This window comes from Bubalus kerabau, chromosome 3, assembly GCF_029407905.1.
Source record: "Bubalus kerabau isolate K-KA32 ecotype Philippines breed swamp buffalo chromosome 3, PCC_UOA_SB_1v2, whole genome shotgun sequence".
NCBI lineage: Eukaryota > Metazoa > Chordata > Mammalia > Artiodactyla > Bovidae > Bubalus > Bubalus kerabau.
Genome location: NC_073626.1, coordinates 34984955 through 35002183, shown reverse-complemented (window position 1 = coordinate 35002183; position 17229 = coordinate 34984955). Strand labels below are relative to the sequence as shown.

The following is a 17229-nucleotide window of genomic DNA, read 5'->3' as shown; positions in this document are numbered from 1 at the left end:
GAGTTGACTCATTGGAAAAGACTCTGATGCTGGGAGGGATTGGGGGCAGGAGGAGAAGGGGACGACGGAGGATGAGATGGCTGGATGGCATCACCGACTCGATGGATATGAGTTTGAGTGAACTCCGGGAGTTGGTGATGGACAGGGAGGCCTGGCGTGCTGCGATTCATGGGGTCGCAAAGAGTCGGACACAACTGAACGACTGAACTGAACTGAATGATTAAAGACGTTCAGCATCTTTTCATGGCCATATTGGCCGTTGTATATCTTCTTTAGAGACATGTCTAAATGGCAACCCACTCCAGTGTTCTTGCCTGGAGAATCCCAGGGACAGGGGAGCCTGGTGGGCTGCTGTCTACGGGGTCGCACAGAGTTGGACACGACTGAAACGACTTAGCAGCAGCAGCAGCAGAGACATGTCTATTCAAGCCTTTTGCGAATTTTCATGAGATTATCTGTTTCTATATGTCTACCCTGCTCAGTGGGCTTCTCAGGTGGCTCAATGGTAAATAGGCCTGCTGAGCAGGAGATGCACATTAAATCTCTGTGTTGGGAAGATCCCCTGGAGGGGGAAATGGCAACCCACTCCAGTATTCTTGCCTGGAAAATCCCATGGACAGGGGAGCCTGGCGGGATACAGTCCATAGCATCACAGAATCAGTCGGATACAACTTGGTGACTAAAGCACCATCACTATCCTTTCTCAGTTACAAACTATTTTGACTTCTCTAGCTCTGCAATAAGTTTTGAAATTGAGACATCTGAGTCTCCCAATTTGGTGTTTCTTTTTCAAAACTGTTTTGGCTTTTGGGGGCTCCTTGCAATTCCATATGAATCTGAGGATCAGCTTTCTGCAAAACAAAACACTGTTGGAAATTTGTTTGTTTGCCATTCAGCCTGGGGGACCTTATTTCCCTGACCAGAGATCAAACCTGTGCCCCCTGCGGTAGAGGGGATGCAGTCCTGACCGCTGGACTGCCAGGGAATTCCACTGTTGGAATTTCAATAGGGACTGCATTCAACATTCAGATTGCTTTGGGTAATATTCCATCTTAATGAACTTGAGTCTTCCAATCCATGAATACAGGGTGCCTTTCCCTTTAGGTCATCTTTAATTCCAGGAATGGTTTTTAGTTTTCAGAATATGTCTTTCATATCCCTTGGTTAAATTTATTCCTAGATACTTTATTCTTCTGAATGCTATTACAAATGTAATCAAGTTCTTAATTTCCTTTGGGGATCCTTCATTGCTGGTGTATAAAAACACAACTGATTTTTGTATGTTGATCTTGTATTCTATAACTTGGCTGAATTTATTTATTGGCAATAGTAGTTTTTGTTTTGTTTTGGGTTTTTTTTTGGTGTTTTTTGGGGGATCTTCCATGAAATGGGAGAATCATCATTTGTGCATAGAGATAGTTTTGCTTCTTTTCCAATTTGGACACCTTTATCTCTATTTCTTATCTGCTTCTAGTACACAATGTTAAACAACAGTGGTGAAAGTGGACATCCTTCTCATGTTCCTGATGACAGAGGAAAAGCTTTATATCTTTCACCACTGAGTGTTAATGTAAGCTATGGATTTTTCGTAAAAATTATTTTCATGTTGAGAAAGTTTCCTTTTAGTCCTAGTTTGCTGTTGCAAAACAACACTGTTGACAGGGTGTTGGATTTTGTCAAATGCCTTTTCTATGTCAACTAAGATGATCAACTGGGTCGCCCCCTTTTTCTATTAATATGGTATACTATGCTGATATATTTTTTTAAGTTGAACAACTTCTCACTAAGGAGGTGGCACCACGGTACTGCACTTCTAACTCACATGCAGTGGAAGAAGGACTCAGTACATACTGCTCTGGTATCTCTGACTCCAGATCAGGTGTTCATAAGCAGGGTGTCCAACAAGCCCTAGTAATAGTCAGATTCCTAAAATACCGCCTTTCCTGACACACGTGCAAGTTAGAGCACTATGCTTCCACTATTAAGAGGAACTAATCACTGTTTGGCAAAGAAGAAGACAAGCAATAAAACTTTTAAGTTGTGCATGATCTGTACCTATCTGAAATATTCTTATCATCATCAGCTAAGAATGTAGCCATCATACCACAGGTGTATATTATTCAGCCACAACAGAGGAGAAAATCTTGCTCTCTGGAACATGATGGACCTTGAGGGCATTATGTACATGAAATACACCAGACACTAAAAGACAAATAGAGTATGATATTACATATGGAATCAAAAAACCCAAACACATAGAAACAGAGCCAGTTTGATGGGTGCCAGACGGAGATGGGGGTGGGGAAAATGGGTGAAGGTGGTCGGAGGCACAAACTTCCATTAAAAAGATGAGCATGCTCTGCAGAGGCGATATATACACACAGCGACCACAGCTAACAATGCTGTGTTATGTGTTTGAAAGAGAGATCTTACAAAAGAGATCACAGAGGGGTAAAAAACGTGTAACCACGTGAGGTGATGAAGGTAACTAAATCTACTGTGGTAACATTTCAAAATATATACATATATCAAACAAACAAAAAAGTATAATCACTAGGCTAACCAGGGCTTCCCACATACAAAGATTTCAATAAAACATTGCAGATATATGGAAACAATGTAACAAACTTCAAGTTTATCAGAAAAGTTGTTATTCTAACAGATAGCGAATGATAATGAACCTTTTGAGAACCAGAAAATTCTATCCCCACATCTATCTTCCATCCAACCCACTAAGAACAACACTGTCCGGTGGAAATAAAATGTAAGTCACGTAAGCCATTTAAAATTTTCTAGCCAGCCAAACTTGAAAAGTGAAAATAAATAGCTTAAATTAATTATATTGTTATTTAACCTGACACATAAAAAGAACATCATTTCAGTGTTTGCAATATAAAAATTAATGAGGTATTTAAATTCTTTATGTACTAAATTTCTGAAATGTGGTGTGTTTATCTCAATTCAGACAAGCCATGTTTTAAGTGCTCAGCTGCCAGCTATGTGGCTAATGGCTACCACACTAGACAGTGCGGCTCTAACACCTTTGATTATCAGTTGATAAGGAATTAAAACAGGAATTTTCTAACAAGGAGTTAATACAGAAACTGGCAGAAATGTAAATTAGTACAACTTTTGAAAACTATTTGATTCACTCTATGAAAGCTGAAAATACGCACACCTTATAAACCAGGAAGTCCATTCCTATATGTAGGATTCTATTCCTACCCAACACAAAAAGACATTTTTAAGAACATTAATAGTAATAAATGTTCTTTGTAATAAAAAAAAAAGATTTATTACATTCTTTGTAATAAAAAAAAAATGCTGGAAACTACCCAAAAGTCCACCAGCACTAAGTGGATCAATGAGTTAGAGCATACTCACACAATGGAATACCACACCAGCCATGGAAACGGACAAGCCACAACTATACGCGATAACGTGGATGCCCCCACGAACGTTGATACTGAGCAAGAGAAGCCAAGACACAAAGACTGCATGCTTCTGACTCCATTTATTAAAGCTCCCCAAACCAGATAAAGTGTTAGTTAGAAGTTGGAACAGTGGTCACCCTTGAGGGGCAGGGAAGGACTGAGAGGCACTGGGTAAGGTTGTTTATTGATGTAGGTGCTGATTACATGGAGGTGTCCAATTTGTCAAAATTCCTCTGCCTGCACTCACAATTCGTGTCCTTTTCTTATGTGTATCTGTACCATTAACATGATACTTCAAGATAAAATTTATTACAAAAATAAGGCAAAACTTTTAACAGCGCCAGTGGCACACTTCTCAAGGAATCTCACTACTTCGTAACTACAGTCAACATTTTTCAAAATACCTTTTGATTGACTTTGGGATTTTCCAAAAGCATTGAACTCTCTGACAACTGTCTTGTCTCCTTGCCTGACCAGGGGTGCACCCTATTTTCAAGTCTAGGTTCCTACCACAGGGACTCTGGCCACAGGCCTAAAAAGTCAGTGAGTCTCCTGCCGCCTGACTTCATCACTTTCTTATTTCTCTAAGCTATAGAAGATGCTTCTGGTCTTAGAAACATATATATGGTAACAAACCTTTCCTTGACTAAATATTCTACTACCCTCTCAACTTGCAAGCCATACTTCTTTGAAATCTCTTTTCTCCTTTTGAAATCAGAACAAAATATTATCTATTTCCACAGACATGTCCACAATGACAACTTGTTCAGACACTCCAGCCCTCCAATTTGGTCAGCATTAACTTAAAACCTTGGATTCTGTTGCCAGCAGAGCATCCCTAAGACATGAGTGATTTGGTCTGCCCAATTGCGCCTGTGGTCTTACACCACAGGGTAAGAGGCCAAAACGCAGTGGAACAGAGCTCTCACCTGAACTCAGAAACACTATAAGATGTAAAAAAGCAATCACATTTTGCTTTGGTCAGTAAGAACTGCTTCTCTCCAGAAGCTTTCTTACACTGAAGAGACTATCTATTCCTGGATCATCAAACATATATCAAGTAATCAGTAAGTCTAGATTTTGTGTGTCTGGGGTGAAACCCTAATTCTACATTTTAACCAAGCTCTCAGGTGACTCCTGATGCTGCTGGTCTGAGGACTCAGCTTTGAGAAATAAAAACTGAAGACCCTGCTGTGGAAGAGATGCCATGCGTTCCTTTGGCATGACTGGTCCAGTTGAGAGCATAGTCACTACTAATAAATCCAGATGAGCTCATGTGAACATCTAACCCAGAAAAGCACCACTACAGAAAGCAACTGTCCTGCTCCCAATGAACAATTCCCTTAGCGGCAACATTTTAGACTAAAGAAAACTTGGTAGGGAATGAAGTTTAAAGAAGTAAAAGAACTCAGGGGGCGCTCAAAATGAGAAAAGCCATTTTGAGATTAGAACCCATGGATGTGTTCACTTGGAATGCAGGACTTAGACAAGGGAGAGCCAATGTTATTTTTAAAAAAGAAAAGCCCTTCCAGAAAGAACCAAGACTTAATCTCTCATTTACCACCAAATGGTCTGAAAAAATATAAACAAATTAAGCTTTGGAGATTTGTCAGGTAAAGAGTCTTAAATATAACAGAGAAAAACCCTTAGTCTGACTCACCTTATAAGGGCAAGCAAATTGTCAAGAAGTTTCAGGATCTGTTCTGTGCAGGGGTTACGGAATATTGGGTTCCCAGTGGGCGTATAAGCCACCACAAATCCCCCAGCTTTGGCCTCTTCTAGGTCAGTGGGCCAGCAAGTTCGTTTCATAACACCCAGGATGCTATAAACACAAAAGCTCATCTACAGAAAAACAGAACATGAGAAGTAAACATAAAAGGGGAAGAAAAGACCACAGTGCTATTAGATCTTTGCAAGATTATGGGGAAAGTGACACAAAAGTTGGAGAGAAGGAAAGATGCTCCCCAGCCCCCACCATTCTTGTTTCTTTCTTTAAGGTCAAGTCCAAAAGGGACCCATTCAATGCCATCTTCAAGACCAGTGGTAGGTTCCAGAAGCGTCCCTTTCACAAGGATGTCCTAGAGGCTGTGGTGACCCTCCTGAGGACCCAAAGGTGGCCTGGACATGCTTCAGACGAGACTCGGCACATTCAGGGTGGAATGGCGGTAGGCTGGACATGCTTCAAAACTGTTTACCCTAACAACATTTCATATTGGTTTTGAGTTGGTCTTGCACCCTTGAGTTTAGGCCTTCATAGGTTTGCCTTAATCCTCACTCATAGTACTTTCCATCAACTGACAACTTGCCAGGTTAACTAATAAGATTTTTTGCCATAATGGAGCCAAGAACAATGCTCATTTGAAAAGCAAAGAACTGGAAAATCTCAGGTTTGCAAGTCAGGCCATCATTTAGGACTTTACGCTGTGTTGTGTTTTTGTGCTCAGTCATGTCCAATTCTTTGCAACCCCACAGACTATAGCCCGCCAGGCTTCTCTGTCCACAGAACTTTTTGGGCAAGAATACTGGAATGGGTTTCCATTTCCTTCTCCAAGGGATCTTCCCGACCCAAGGACCGAACTTGTGTCTCCTGCATTGGCAGGTGGATTCTGTACCACTGTATCACCTGGGAAGCCCAAGACTTTACATGCCAGTGAGCAAAGGCACGGAGAACCCACTCTGCTGACGAAGTTCTGACCTGCTTCCTCATTACACCTTTAGTCCTCTGAGCTACTTAGATATCCTTAAAATCAAAATAACGGCTTCATAAAAAGACCACCAGCTCTGTTGTGAGAACTAACTCAAGAATTCAAGACCAAAGAAAAGAAAGGAGACATTCAGGGAAGCGGAGGCTCCCAGATTTTTCAGTCGTATACAAAAAATCTCCTCAAACCTGGATGAATGACAATACCCTACCTCTATCCAAGGCTAACACACCTTCCCACTCCCAGGAGAAGCTTACTTACTCGTGCTCGGTTTAAGCCACAGGGATCCTCCAGGCCCGGGTCACAGTTTTTCCGATCGGCGCCCACGTAGGCAATAAAAGCATCGACATCTGAGAGCACTCTACAGGTTGGCAGGGGAAAGACAAGTTACACCGTGATTCTAACCAAGGACAGTTACTTCCTCAAGAGATGATAAGCTGGATTACCTGAACCCCAAAGAGCAGTTGTTACAGTGAGAGGAGTCTAATCATGTTCATTGTCAGCTGTCATGTGAGGATTTACTACAATTCTCTTCCGCCTTCTAAATGTGACCAGTGACACTTGAGGAATCACAGAGGATGCAAACTTGAAGATGCTGTGTGGGCACAGAGGGCATCCGTGCAGCTCCTACTTGCACGGCCCCCACCAGCTGTTCCCACTTCTTTACATGTGCTGGGGCTGCAGCCTGACACCACAGCAGACCTCCCTCCGGGGCCTCCTGCCCCACCCTATCGATCTTTATTCATTTCCTCTCTGTTCTGCTACCTCTGCAGAGCAAGGTGGTATTTTCAGCACTCCACTCCAAGACTGCCTTTAGACATCCTCAGGTATCACCAGGAGCAAAGAGAATGAACAAGCCATGACACACATTGCAGCGTACCGCTGCCTGATACCTCCATATCCTATGCCCGACCCCAGGCTCAGCTCTTGAAGCGTGGGTGCTCAAATGCAGTGAAGGTCAAGCGCAAAGGCTCTCCTCTACCTGTGCATGTTTTCAGAAAGCCAAATGCTGGCTACAGGTGCCATCAGCTCCTCGAGGAACACCTTCTGACGCTCATAGTTCTTGAACTGGTTGCTGATGAGAACTAGGGCTTCCATGAGGGCACACTTCTCCATCTGTGTCAGGAGCAGCTCGTTGGAAAGGAGCTGCTTCACGTGGTTGTACAGCATGTCGAAACTGGGCTGTATATCACAGGGAGAAAAACCCAGAGGTGGTAAAAGTCTGATTCTCAGTGAGTGTGGGTCACTCAAGGAAGGTAAAATGAGGACAAAGACACTCCCAAAATAGTCAGGCCAGTAAGACTGTCACTTGATAACTAAATTACAACACTCTTCTGTTGCCTGAACAGGCAAGGCAATGTAGGCTTCAGTATTTGGGGAACTGTGCTTTCCTCGTCTGTAACTAGGAAAACCATCTCTCTCTCTCTTTTTTTTTCCATATTAACTTTGACAGTATCTTCATGGACAAAGAAAAGGAAAGTATACCCATTTGAATGCAGAGTTCCAAAGAATAGGAAGAAGAGATAAGAAAGCCTTCCTCAGCAATTAATGCAAAGAAATAGAGGAAAACAATAAAATGGGAAAGACTAGAGATCTCTTCAAGAAAATCAGACATACCAAGGGAACACTTCATGCAAAGACGGGCTTGATAAAGGACAGAAATGGTATGAACCTAATAGAAGCAGAAGATATTAAGAAGAGGTGGCAAGAATACACAGAAGAACTGTACAAAAAAGACCTTCATGACCCAGATAATCACAATGGTGTGATCACTCACCTAGAGCCAGACCTCCTGGAATGCAAAGTCAAGTGGGCCTTAGGAAGCATCACTACGAACAAAGCTAGTGGAGGTGATGGAATTCCAGTGGAGCTGTTTCAAATCCTGAAAGATGATGCTGTGAAAGTGCTGCACTCAATACGTCAGCAAAATTGGAAAACTCAGGAGTGGCCACAGGACTGGAAAGGCCAGTTTTCATTCCAATCCCAAAGAAAGGCAATGCCAAAGAATGTTCAAACTACTGCACAATTGCACTCATCTCACACGCTAGTAAAGTAATGCTCAAAATTCTCCAAGCCAGGCTTCAGCAATACATGAACCATGAACTTCCAGATGTTAAAGCTGGTTTTAGAAAAGGCAGAGGAACCAGAGATCAAATTGCCTACATCCGCTGGATCATGGAAAAAGCAAGAGAGTTCCAGAAAAACATCTATTTCTGCTTTATTGACTAGGCCAAAGCCTTTGACTGTGTGGATCACAATAAACTGTGGAAAATTCTGAAAGAGATGGGAATACTAGACCACCTGACCTACCTCTTGAGAAACCTGTATGCAGGTCAGGAAGCAACAGTTAGAACTGGACATGGAACAACAGACTGGTTCCAAATAGGAAAAGGAGTACGTCAAGGCTGTATATTGTCACCCCGCTTATTTAACTTATACGCAGAGTACATCATGAGAAACGCTGGGCTGGAAGAAGCACAAGCTGGAATCAAGATTGCCGGGAGAAATATCAATAACCTCAGATATGCAGATGACACCACCCTTATGGCAGAAACTGAAGAGGAACTAAACAGCCTCTTGATGAAAGTGAAAGAGGAGAGTAAAAAAGTTGGCTTAAAGCTCAACATTCAGAAAACTAAGATCATGGCATCCGGTCCCATCACTTCATGGGAAATAGATGGGAAACAGTGGAAACAGTGAGAGACTTTATATTTTTGAGTTCCAAAATCACTGCAGATGGTGACTGCAGCCATGAAATTAAAAGACGCTTACTCCTTGGAAGGAAAGTTATGACCAACCTAGATAGCATATTCAAAAGCACAGGCATTACTTTGTCAACAAAGGTCCATCTAGTCAAGACTATGGTTTTTCCAGTGGTCATGTATGGATGTGAGAAAGCTGAGCACCAAAGAAATCGATGCTTTTGAACTGTGGTGTTGGAGAAGACTCTTGAGGATCCCTTGGACTGCAAGGAGATCCAACCAGTCCATCATAAAGGAGATCAGTCCCGTGTGTTCATCAGAAGGACTGATGTTGAAGCTGAAACTCCAATACTTTGGCCACCTGATGTGAAGAGCTGACTCACTGGAAAAGACCCTGATGCTGGGAAAGACTGAGGGCAGGAGGAGAAGGGGACGACAGAGGATGAGATGGTTGGATGGCATCACTGACTCAATGGACATGAGTTTGAGTGAACTCCGGGAGTTGGTGATGGACAGGGAGGCCTGGTGTGCTGCGGTTCATGGGGTTGCAAGGAGTAGGACACAACTGAGCGACTGAACTATGGACAAAGATCAGTTTGTTTTATATAGCATCTGCCTACAATGCGGGAGACCCGGGTTCAATCCCTGGGTTGGGAAGATCCACTGGAGAAGGAAATGGCAACCCACTCCAGTATTGTTGCCTGGAAAATCCCATGGATAGAGGAGCCTGGCAGGCTACAGTCCACTGTCCATGGGATCGCAAAGAGTCGGACACGACTGAGCGACTTCACTTCACTTCTTCATATACTTTATAAGTACATAAAGCAAATAAAAAGGTGGGGGGAGAGGGAAAGAAACTGACAGACAGACATAACTACTGTGTATTCAGAGAAGAAATTTTTGGTTAATTGTTATCTGAAGTAGTGCTAAACTTCTTATAGAAACCCTCCAAAAAAGGTTAGGGTTTGCACCTGGCTTCTCTCAAGACTTGCATATTACTTGGCAAGGTGGTTAAGAACATCACATAGTAGCGTAAAGAGGTGTACAATGACAGGGACACTCCCATACGGAAGAGAACTATTCATTTTGAGATAATATGTTTGCATATTTAACTCCACTAAGAAGGAGAAGGGGCCTCCCAGGTGATGCAGTGGTAAAGAATCTGCCTACCATGCAATAGACACAGGTTCAATCCCTGGGTCGGGAAGATGCCCTGGAGAAGGAAATGGCAACCCACTCCAGTATTCCTGCCTGGGAAACCCCACGGACAGAGGAGCCTGGCAGGCTATAGTCCATCCAGTCACAAAGCGTTGGATACAACTCAGTGACTAAACATCACCACCACCACCACAAGCATGAGAGGAAGAAGACACCAAGTCCAGAAAACATATACTAATACTTTTTCTTAGCAAAGCTAAAGTTCCTAGTTTTCCCCTTATGTGAGGTATAATTAGGGGTGGATTTACAGGGAAATGTACTCAAACTGGGCATGTGTCAGTGGCTCCTTGACCACAGTCAGGGCTTACCAGCACAAGCTGGGGGTAGTCACGACACATCTTGATGATGGAGGAACACGCGTGTCTCCTTACATTCCTCACCGCCCGGGTCCTAGGAGCCTGGGAAGAGATATTTGATCAACTTCGAGCCACTTTAAATATAATTTACAGATGCTGCAGAGAATCATGTAAGTATCTCCTTCAGAGGCAAACACAACTTTCGTAGCTACAGGAACATAATGAAATGACATTCATACTTAGCATGAATGAACCCACACGTTTACTGCCTGCCCTAGAGTGTCTCTAGTGCCCAACACCACATTATATGACTATCTGTCTCCTGCCTTTATTAACCCTTTTTGCTTACAGAAAAAAGCTAGACTAAGTGCTGGGTATTTACATTTTTGTTCTTAAGAAGTTATAATTTGTAGGCTGAATGAATGGTCTTACCTTACTTTCTTCAACAATTTCAAAAGTGACAGATGAAAACAGCTAAGGGAAAGAAAAAAGGTCATTCATCAGTACCAAATGCATAAAGTATTTAAAAATAATACTTACAAAAATTTCAACAAAATCCCCAAAGTGCGAGTAATATGGTAGCAAAAGAGTTTTCAACTGGCTTTACAAAGTCTCAGGTGTTCCCTTCCTCAGATAACTGGAAGAGGCTTGATAGTCGTAATTTTGCCATCAAATATTTTACAAATAAAAAGTTCACAGAACCCCTGAACAATCCAGGCCATCACCCAAACACTCAGCCAGGGTAACATCGCTCCCCTTTTTATTAAAAGTTGAGTGGTGTACGCTCCCTGATTCCATTTCACAGCTCCCCACTGAATCCACTGTGGTGGAACTGCTGCTCTAGTCACTGTGATGGAGCAATGCTCTAACAGAGGCCTGATCGAGGAACTCAATGACATTTTCCAATTCTTAGAGAATTTCTGCAGCAACAAATGAGTCTGTTTTGAAGTCTAAAGTCCTCCTGGACTTGGTAACACATTTTCTCTCTGGTCATCCCTTTCTTCTTCTTTGAGGGCTCCTCCCTCGATGGTGATCACCAGGATTCTCTGCTTAAGGCCATGTCCAACTCCACATACATCTCCTTTGCTAAGGCTTCATCTCCACTGTGGAGGAGAGCATGGCAACCCTCTCCAATATTCTTGCCTGGAGAATCCCCATGGACAGAGGAGCCTGGTGGGCCGCAGTCCATGGGGTCGCGAGGAGTCAGACACGACTGAGTGACTAAGCACACACACTGTCTATACTGTTGGCATTTCTATCACGGCTATGCCTTAATTTTATCTCATTAATTCTCTGAGTCTAGACTTAATCTCAAATAGCCAATTCGGTGTGACACATCTCTACCTAGAAACTGTATGTATACTTCAAACCTAGTCTTGCAAAACAGAGCTCACCCCTTCTTTTCCTTACTCCTACCCTCCTCCTGGTCCAATACTCTCACTCAGGTGGAACTCCAATTCTCACTGATCACCTAAACTGGACCCCAGAAACCTTCCTCTTACACATCTCCTCCCAACCTGCCAGCACATGCGGACACCTCCTCCTTCAGGTTCTCCTCTGTTCCCCAGTGTGTGCGTCTACTAACCGCGATGCCACGGGGGCACCACGCCTGTCTGTGTGCATTTTCTCTCCAAACAGAGGTGCTTATGGACAAGGCTTTCCTTCTCGCATGGTTCCTGCTCCACCGTAAGTACAGAGTAAATATTTGATAATTGAATAAACAACTGTTTTTTAGCTTATCTCATATATTTATACAAACAGTTACAAAAATAATTAGCTTAGAAATGGCAAAATAAAGTTTACAAAGGAGGGGGAGTTTACCTTAGAGAAGACCTGGGGCAGGAACTCTGGTCTGTAGGTGACAAATGGAAACAGTGCTGAGACGTTAGTGAGGACACAGGACAGGATGAGGGGGTCCTTGGTGTCAAAGTTCAGAACCATCTGCAATAGCTCTACTCCATCAGTAACAGGAATTTCCTGGATGCAGACATTAAAGGAGGTTGCAAGAACTGAAACCGCTTCTGTTAAATTTCCTTCACACTCTATAATTACGGCTGCCAAATATGTTTTATATACTGCTTCTTAACCCTTAAAACAATCTAAGCATTACACCATGTTATTAAAATTTTCATAAATGATGCCACCATTATTAGGGCTGCAGCACCACCTACTACTGAAAACTGAACAAACTCAGAAAGCCATCATTTCTAATTGAAGTGATGTAAAAGCAGATGAAGTCAACGATCCTAACATCTAATTTGTTAACATGCCATTTATGTGAAAAAGCAATAAATCTCACTTATCGTCAAGGGACTCAGATTCTTTCGATAACTAACCTAGAATGCACTAGGTTAAGATGAAGTGAAGCCGCTCAGTCGTGTCCGACTCTGTGATCCTGTGGACTGTAGCCTACCAGGCTCCTCCGTCCATGGGATTCTCCAGGCAAGAATACTGGAGTGGGTTGCCATTTCCTTCTCCAGGGGATCTTCCTGACCCAGGGATCGAACCCAGGTCTCCCGCATTGCAAGCAGACGCTTTAATCTCTGAGCCACCAGGGAAGCAGGTTAAGATGATTACCCCTCAAACAAGTGATCCAATTATTTTAATCTAATTAATGTAATTAATACAGTATATGCTGTTATCCAGATAATTACACAATTATCTTTAACATTATAAGAGATGGGTGATAGGTGACATGAAGTATAGAAAAGCAAGATCTACTTAATCAAATTACTTAGCAAAGAGGGACGCAGATCGGCCATCATGAATTTCTGGCCGATCTGCCATAAACTGAAAAGGTAATTACCATAAATCCTAATGGTAATTATCTCTCCAAATTTTCTGATTCAAGGCTTCTATCACTGTCCTCCCTGTAATCGTTATCCTGCTTGTGGTTCACTGTACTATCAGGCTCATCTTATTATGTACAAATGAACACTAAACCCTGCAGGGCTTAAGAGTCAGAGAGACCTACCTGGTCCCAACTCTGCTATTTATTAACTATTTGACCTTGAATACGTTATTCACCTTCTCTGAATCTCAGTTTCCTCTTCTGTGAGATGCACATTCACATATTTTCCCATCTCCCTACCAGCTTTAAAAAGATCAAAATTATTATGCAACCAGCATGGGAAACAAGCACTTACTTCTTTGTCTAGCGTTCGAAACATCTGGTTGATCACACTTTCCAAAAAAAAGGTCATGGCTTCCCACTGCACAAATGATGGTGAGAATATGGAGCAGAGGCTGCTTTCTCCAGTTCCAGCTGTGGGGGAACAGGATTTTAAAGACACATACACACACACAAGCGCTATAGGATCACAGAAGACATCGAGCCAGTGGGGCCTCAGAAACCACTAGGTAATTTCACAGTTGAAGGAACAGGATAATCTAACCCTGCTCAGCCAGGGAAAAGAAAATGATGAAAAGCAGAAAGGGGTCCTTATCCTGCCTCCACCTCTAAAAATGAGCTATCCGGATTTACCTCTGTGAGCCTTGTCTGCAAAACCAGTTTGACTATTGAATGAGAATATACACATAATCATCGAAACCAGTGCCTGGCCAATTAGATAATTGAGAAATACTAATTTCCCCTTCCTTCCCCTTTATAATCTGTCCATGGGAATCTAAATAAAGATATCTAAGACCATAAGGAATCCCTCCAACAAGGAACTAATAACAAATATACGAAACTCTGCTTCACATCCAGCAGTCTCATGACAACTATAAGGGCTGTGTGCAGATAATGGTGCCCATCTCCAAATTCACAAGTATCATCGAGGCACATCACTCAAACAGCACGGCACAGGCCAAAGGAATCACAAATTACTTTTCCTGCTACTGCACAGTGCTCACATTTACTAGCTTCATCTTGCTACACAACCTGTTCAGGCCTCCATGAATACTGAAGCTACTAATAGATACCAGGGACCTTCAGAATAAATTGCGAATACACAAAACTGAATGTCCCATGAACGTCAAGTAACTAGTGTACTTGCTAACTGATCACAGCATGGAGCTTTTCCAAAGCAGTGACTTAAACCCTTCCCTTAAAACCCTCTCACCCGCCGCATGCATTCATAAGATGACAGACAGAAGATTCAGAAAAGTTACCTGGCCTGCGCTTTCGGGTCGAGGGGGCTTATTTTGATTTTACATAAAGTGACATTTCCCAAAGACTTGGAGAGGAGTTGAGCAATATGGGAAACCCCTGCACTGTTCCTGCTGAACGTAACAGGCCATTCTTTTCCAGTTTAAGAGAAATGCTATGCAAGAACTTGGTTGAAAAGCTTTAAAAAGTTAGGTTGGGACATGTTGTTAACACAGTGCCTGAGGTAAAATAGTAAAATGAACAATAAACAACTGGTTGACTCTGTTAGAAAAGAAAAATGAAGGCAAAACTGACAGGGTCATGGTTTTACCCTAATTAAAACAGAATTAGAATCTGCATTACATCTGTCTTCTCTGCCCGTGTCTTCCAATGAAAAGGCTCTCTCTCTAGGATGGGAGTGGGCAGTGAGCAAAGCTATTTCTGAACACTACTATCATAATGTATTGATACAGATGGGGCTCAGAGGTTTATTTCTACGCAGTTTGGATAAAATACTTCACTAATGTTTGGGGGGAACAAACAAAAAAAGTCTTACAGTTCATGGAGCCAGGGTCAATAGAAGTTGAGAGCTGATACTTCAGCCACTCCCCAGCCATCTGGAAGCTAGTCTTGGGATCCAAACGACATGCTAACCTTATTACCTCTCCTTGTTGGGCCCGAGAGGCTGCCAAGAGAAAGACATGAAGCAAGGATCAGCGTATTGTAGATACTTAGGTAATGTTTATTCATTTATGCACCCCAAGAGAAAAATAATCAAAAAGATTCTGTTTTGAAGAAAGAACCTAACAAATGTTCACTAAAGCTTTGTTAACAAATCTAAAAATTTTCCAAAATAAATTCTAAGAAGCTGTCACACCAGCTAAATCCTCTAAGCGGCAAACCAAACAGAAACTCCCCTTTCTGTTGGAATTAAAAGATCAAGTTGGTACAGATGTAAAATGGTATGGCTGCTGAAGAAAATGGTCTGGCAATTCCTCAAACATTAAACATGGAATTACCATATGATCTAGTAATTCCCTTCCTAGGTATATACCCTAGAAAAACAAAAATATACGTTAACTTAAAAACTTGTACATAAATGTTACAACATGATTCTTAAAGCCAAGAAGTGAAAACAACTCAAGTATCTATCAGCCTATCAACGGATCAATAAAATGTGGTATACTCATATAATGAAATATTATTGGCAATAAAAGAAATGATAAACATTACATGATCAAAGTACTGATAAACATTACAATATAGATTGTTAATATATTACACTAAGAGAAAGACAGGAGTTATCAAGACAATACACTGTATGATTCTATTTATATCAGATGTTCAGAATAGGTTAAATAAAGAAAAATAAATGGGTGGTTTTCCAGAGGGATACGAGGGTCGGGAGATGACTGCTAATGGTTACAGGGTTTCGTGAGATCAAAAAGTGTCTTAACATGGACTATGGTTGTAAAACTGAAAATACACAAAAAAACCTCCACTGCATTGTATACTATAAACGGGTGAACTGTATGATTAATGAATGATCTCAGAAAAGTTGTTATTGAAAAAAGGTGGGGAGAGGAGGTGTGGAACCAAGCTATAGAAAACCTAGAACAGAATTAGGAATTGTGAGCTTTCCTTCTCTCTTTTAGAAAAAAAGACCTACAAAGTAACATGGTATTAATGCTAATATATTTAAAAAATCAAAGCGCCTTACATATGGTTACCATCTCTAAACATCAGTGTCCAAAGAAAGTGTGCATGTATGTGTTTTAAGAGAACACCAAGCCTGGAATGAGTGCAATCCCAGCGCCCTCTGCAATGTGTAACTGGAGATTAAACAGACTGCTGTCCATACTTGGGGAGGGGGGACTTCCCAGGTGGCTAAGCAGTAACGAATCCACCTGCCAAGCAGGAGACATGGGTTCGATCCCTGGGTTGGGAAGATCCCCTGGAGAAGGAAATGGCAATCCACTTCAGTATTCTTGCCTGGGAAATCCCATGGACAGAGAAGCCTGGCGGGCTCTAGTCCATGTGGTCGCAAAAGAGTCAGACACACGACCTGGTGACTAAACAACAATGACAACAACATCCAGACTTGGGGCTCTATAACATAGAACCCCGGCTCATGCACCATGACTCAATGCTAGATGCCATGCTGAGACTGCTGGGAAAAACTTCAGGCCAGTTCACTCACAGTTGAAGAAAGCATTGAAGTCCTCATCGCTATCAAAATCAAATCGAGAGTATTCACAGCTAGGGCTGTCAGTTTTAGAAGGAAAGCCCATCTGGAAACAGAAAGATAATTGGGGGAGGGAATGAAAATGGACCCACTGAAAGAGTTTTCAATTTTAGGAGCTCAGAGACCTTTTATTTAAGAAGAGCTAAGGTTTACATGAGTTAAGGGTTTTATGATAAATAACTGCTTCTGGTCTACACCAAGTCCACAATTTGTTCCCAGTTGGAATAGTCCTGGGAGTTGCAGAAAGAGAACATTTTTATTTGATACTCTCTTTCAAGTTTCTTATGGAAAATTAAATTCTGAAATCAGTTTAAGGTCTTCGAGTATAAAAATGTCTCAAAATAAAGTGCTAATACAGCAAACAATAAGTAGAATTGAGACTATTTGTCTTCTTAAATGTTGAACCCTGGGAATAAGCATGGGACTTTGTGTTTCATTCAAAAAGCACCAAAGACCACGACGGCAGAGATCTAGAACACAGTGCGCTACCTGAATCCCTTGAGGGAATAAGAGAATCCTTGAAGGGGTCCCATTCTCCGATG

General features: G+C 42.0%; 1 protein-coding gene across 1 annotated transcript in view; it reads right to left on the bottom strand.

The window, feature by feature from the left end:
- XPO5 (exportin 5) overlaps positions 1–17229 on the bottom strand; it is a 44929-nt gene that overhangs the window by 12100 nt on the left and 15600 nt on the right. The window contains exons 12-20 of the mRNA XM_055571340.1: positions 16643–16733; positions 14999–15127; positions 13499–13617; positions 12174–12329; positions 10785–10826; positions 10365–10454; positions 7119–7318; positions 6398–6497; positions 5095–5276 (exon numbers count right to left, since the gene is read on the bottom strand). Coding sequence (XP_055427315.1) covers positions 5095–5276; positions 6398–6497; positions 7119–7318; positions 10365–10454; positions 10785–10826; positions 12174–12329; positions 13499–13617; positions 14999–15127; positions 16643–16733 — 1109 coding nt within the window. The remainder of the gene's footprint in view (positions 1–5094; positions 5277–6397; positions 6498–7118; positions 7319–10364; positions 10455–10784; positions 10827–12173; positions 12330–13498; positions 13618–14998; positions 15128–16642; positions 16734–17229) is intronic.